Source organism: Diadema antillarum, unplaced genomic scaffold, assembly GCF_040938485.1.
Source record: "Diadema antillarum isolate AM-2024a unplaced genomic scaffold, OU_Dant_1.0 seq00002128_RagTag, whole genome shotgun sequence".
NCBI classification, from domain to species: domain Eukaryota; kingdom Metazoa; phylum Echinodermata; class Echinoidea; order Diadematoida; family Diadematidae; genus Diadema; species Diadema antillarum.
In genome coordinates, this window is record NW_027272768.1 from 140,177 (window position 1) to 144,357 (window position 4,181).

General features: G+C 41.2%; 1 protein-coding gene across 1 annotated transcript; it reads right to left on the minus strand.

The window, feature by feature from the left end:
* Positions 1-2,379: 2,379 nt before the first annotated feature.
* On the minus strand, positions 2,380-3,440 carry LOC139714008 (galanin receptor 2a-like). Its single transcript, XM_071625733.1, is given in 2 exon segments — positions 2,380-3,209; positions 3,212-3,440. Coding segments are annotated over 2 exon segments (1,059 nt in total).
* Positions 3,441-4,181: the final 741 nt, after the last annotated feature.

Sequence of the window (4,181 nt, forward strand, 5' to 3'; positions counted from 1 at the left end):
AAGACAGCTGTGTTCTTAGTTCTAAGCAAGATAGATTCAATAAGTAAAAATCTACGAAAATTATATGTAACAAAGTTCACGTACCTCCTTTTTTTAGGAAGATACCTCACTGAAGTGCCTACGGATCATGCAGAATTCATGCTTTGAACCGCGGCGATGTGTATAGCAACAGCGAATCAGCGCAGGTCCGGATCGTTCGTTCCTTGCGTAAGGTCATAATTTCGGTCCCCGAATTTCGCCGTCAGATCGGGTTCTGGTGGTCAGAAAAGGGTCTCAAAACATCTATCCATCGTTCTAGAGACGTTTTCACCTTCTGAAATGTAATCATTCATTTTCCTAGAGACTTAAGCTTTCCAGAAATGCATGATTCATCTTATTTATGAATATCGAGCTATTTTTCTCGTTCATTGTACTTTAACATGGAATGTTGGGTGGTGCGTGTTGAGTTGTCTACGCGTCAACGTATGAATCTGTGCCATACATATTTCATAGGATATGTATTTAGTTAGCTGGAGAGAGAGAAAAAGGAAAAAGTCAGAGTTTGAAAGAGATTAATATACCGTCTATCTGAAAGTTGAAGTCTGAGGATGTTTGGATGCTCTGATTTTTTAAGTTTAATTAATCATGTCAGCATGAGGTTTGTAATTTTCCTGTGGTGTCTAAAAGGCATGATCTACAGCACTATTGATTATGATTATCTTCATTATAAAGCAGATTTTCTCAAACCTGTGGTCATCAAGTAGTCACATTGTTTTATCCGATCTCTCCTATTTTGTTCCTCCCATCATGGTTACTTTCTTCAGTGAATTTATAAGGCTTTTGTGATAATGACACACATATATATACACACACACACACGAACATACGTGCAAAATTGTTATTGTCTGTGTTTATTGTTTAAAGGGGATGGCTAGTAACTGATCAGTTGGAATCAGTGGGAATGCTGGAGGATGATCGTTCCAATAAATATATCTATTGTTGTGTGAAAATTATTTGCTTCAGAATGGTCTGATATTCAAGTAATGTGCAGTTTAATGTTTCCAGGTTTAGCGTGCCTGGTCAGTGACGGGGCATTAATCTGCACATTACTTGAATATGAGACCGTTCTGAAGCAAATAATTTTCACACAACAGTAGATACATAATGTACTCTTAAATGAATCCCACAAGGATTAAGACAATCATCCCTCAGCATTCCCACTGATTCCCATTGATTGGTTACTAGCCATCCCCTTTAATCTAACTTTGCATTGTTTCAAAAGGCCAAACTTTGATTTCCTTAAAAATATATCTATTTATTATTTCACCTGTTTTCGAGCACGAAATAATGCAATTTACACGCGACAAGAGCAAGAGAAATGAAAGCATTAAAGGCATTTTTATCATTGTTTTGCAGATGAAACAAAAACCCATCTTTAGTGCTTCAAAATATAGATATGAAATGTAAGTTAGGGATAGAAACAACCAGTGTGAAAATGTCACATATAATCAATGTTAAGTGTTAGATATTCAAAATGTGAACGACAGTTATAATACAGTTGTAGAATAACCCGTCTGAAGTTATGATTTAGGGAGAAAAAATAATGAAATCTCATAATATCTTGAGCTTTATTGCGAAGTTTTTTATACGGTAGGATGTTTTTTGATAAAACTGACTTACACATACGTATTAAATGTGATAAACTTGAAACGTTTTTAATCACTGCTCCCAATCGTAAACACTAGGCACTACCTCTAAAGTGACTTAGAATAAGCCTTCAGTGAAATGGATTAATAAAACAACACAATACGGTTCATTATCCTCTGTTTCCAGTAACACCAATGCGGAAACTAATCAAATTGTAGAGTTGACGAAACATTAACATTATTACATAAGAGCATAGAGCAAAAGGCAAAGAAGACATCCCCCCCCATCCATTCACTTTTCTGAACTAAAGTTATGGTGTAAATAAGAGATAATACACTGTAGTAATAATAATATCAAACACTCCCCTCTTTCCCTTTTCTCTATCCTACTTTTGTCTCAATAGAGGCCGTTTCTCAGTTCAGTGTGCTTTATTCTTACAGTAACGTGGTAACTGTAACTTGACAGTGTGTACATGTGCTGCAGTTTACAAAGCAAAGTGAGAAGTAGAATGATATTTCGCGATGTTTCGGTAAAGATTAATGTTGTTCAGCTGTGTTTATGTGACACTTAGTGTCTTTTAAATGGTTTCATGTACATGCATAATTTTCAATGTGCATTAATTAACGAAAGTGTATGATCAGGTGCCGTGACTATCCAGACATAAAGTAGCACAAGGATCATGAAGTGAGTTTATTGTGTTTCCTACGACATGTTGGATGCAACTCGCTCAGCCAAAGTATTTAAATTTTGCAGTCAGCCACTGGCGCCTCCTTGTCCGGCCAGCGTATCCGGGGGAAACTCATTGCCTTGGACGTCAATTGTGTTCACGTCCACACTATGAACTCTGTTCCTCTTCCCGCGTAAGATGAGATCGCGCAGGGCGTGCCGGAAATGGGAATTTCTGGCCGCATAGATGAAGGGGTTAATGCACGAGTTAGCAAAGGCAAGGACAACGAGGGCCTGGTACAGTGGGCTGTTGAGGAAAGACGCCGGCAGGATTCCCATCATGTAGCAAAAGTAGAGAATCTGGTCCGGTAGCCAGCAAATGATGAACGTGATGATCACGATAAAAAACATCTCGATGACACGCCTGCGCGCTTGTAGCAGGGAGAGTGCGGGGCGGTTGGCTTCTTTACGGTCCGACGAGAGTGACCCGGCTTGCCTCCGCAATGTCCTTATCGTGCGCACTTGAGTGAAAAGCATGATCGCCATTGGTAGGATGAATTCCACCAGGAAGAAGCTCAAACCAATGAACCTCTGGAAAGCAATAGTTGGGTATTGCACGACGCACTCGTGTCCCTCTGGCTCGGGAAATGATATGTAAAGGCTTTGTGTGTTTATCACTATCGCCCCGACCCAGCACGACATCAATAGATATCGCGATCGTTTGTTTGAGAATATCGACCTGTAGTGGACGGCGTAGACGACGGCGACGTAGCGCTCGCAGGCAATTAGCGTCAGCGTGAACACCGAGGCGATGATCGACGACCACATCGTGAACCAGGAAAAGATAATCCTGCAGTACAGCTCTCCGCCGATGGTATTCGGCACCGTCGTCGCCACCGGGTAGGGGAACTGGTGATGGAAGTTATGAGGTCGGCCACGGCGAGGCCGACGATAAAGACGTTGGTGCAGCTCTTCATTCGTTTCCGATTCACGTAGACGCAGATGACGAGTAGATTGCCAAGCACGCCAAGGATAGCGAGGATGAGCTGGATGATCGTCCTCCAGGTCCACTCTAACGGTGCCACCACCCAGTCGACGTCGGCATCGTTGTCTGCGTAGTGAAGGCTGTCATTCGTCACGTTTTCCATGATGAAAATCTCACTCTCTCACAACTCATCGGCACTGTAGATGGAAACAAAAAAAGCGTGGTTATAGACTCTCAGTATGATAATGTTACCACTTCGGAAAAATAATTGAGCTGCAATATCCCACATGCTATACCAGTATCTTTAATATTATGCAAATATGACGCTATGAGAAATACGGTTGAAAATAATGCCACTTGCTTCGAAATGGTGATCCGTCTCGATTGACTGAATTGAAAAAGTTAGTTTAAAATTAAACCGCACCAATGTTTTGACGTTCTGAATCAACGTTAATGTTACATATTATTGTGTCTACCTCTCCGGGAAAACGACTCCTGTGGATTACGCAATACTCCTGGTATCTCGAGAAACGCATCTTTGTCGTGTAATCGATATCTTTGAGGTGCTAGTTCTTGCATGCAATAGCAATGGACTCCATGAAAACTGGCCATGAAGTTCATTCATGTGATCATGTAAGAGATATCCCTCTCCGTGAAAGGTGTTTACCGGCATGCCCTCCTCGTGGTAAATTCAGCCATGTCCTCGTACGTTCTACAAGTACTTAAAACGATCGTGCTTTGAATTTTGTTTTTGAGTTGTTGTGTTGTTGTTGTTGTTGTTTTGTTGTTGTTGTTGTTGTGTTGTTGTTGTTGTTTTTTTTTTTTTTGGGGGGGGGGGGGGGCCTTGGGGACTGGCAAGTATCAGTCGGTGCCAAGTTCAAGATAGCCAGCAAATCTGGTGCAT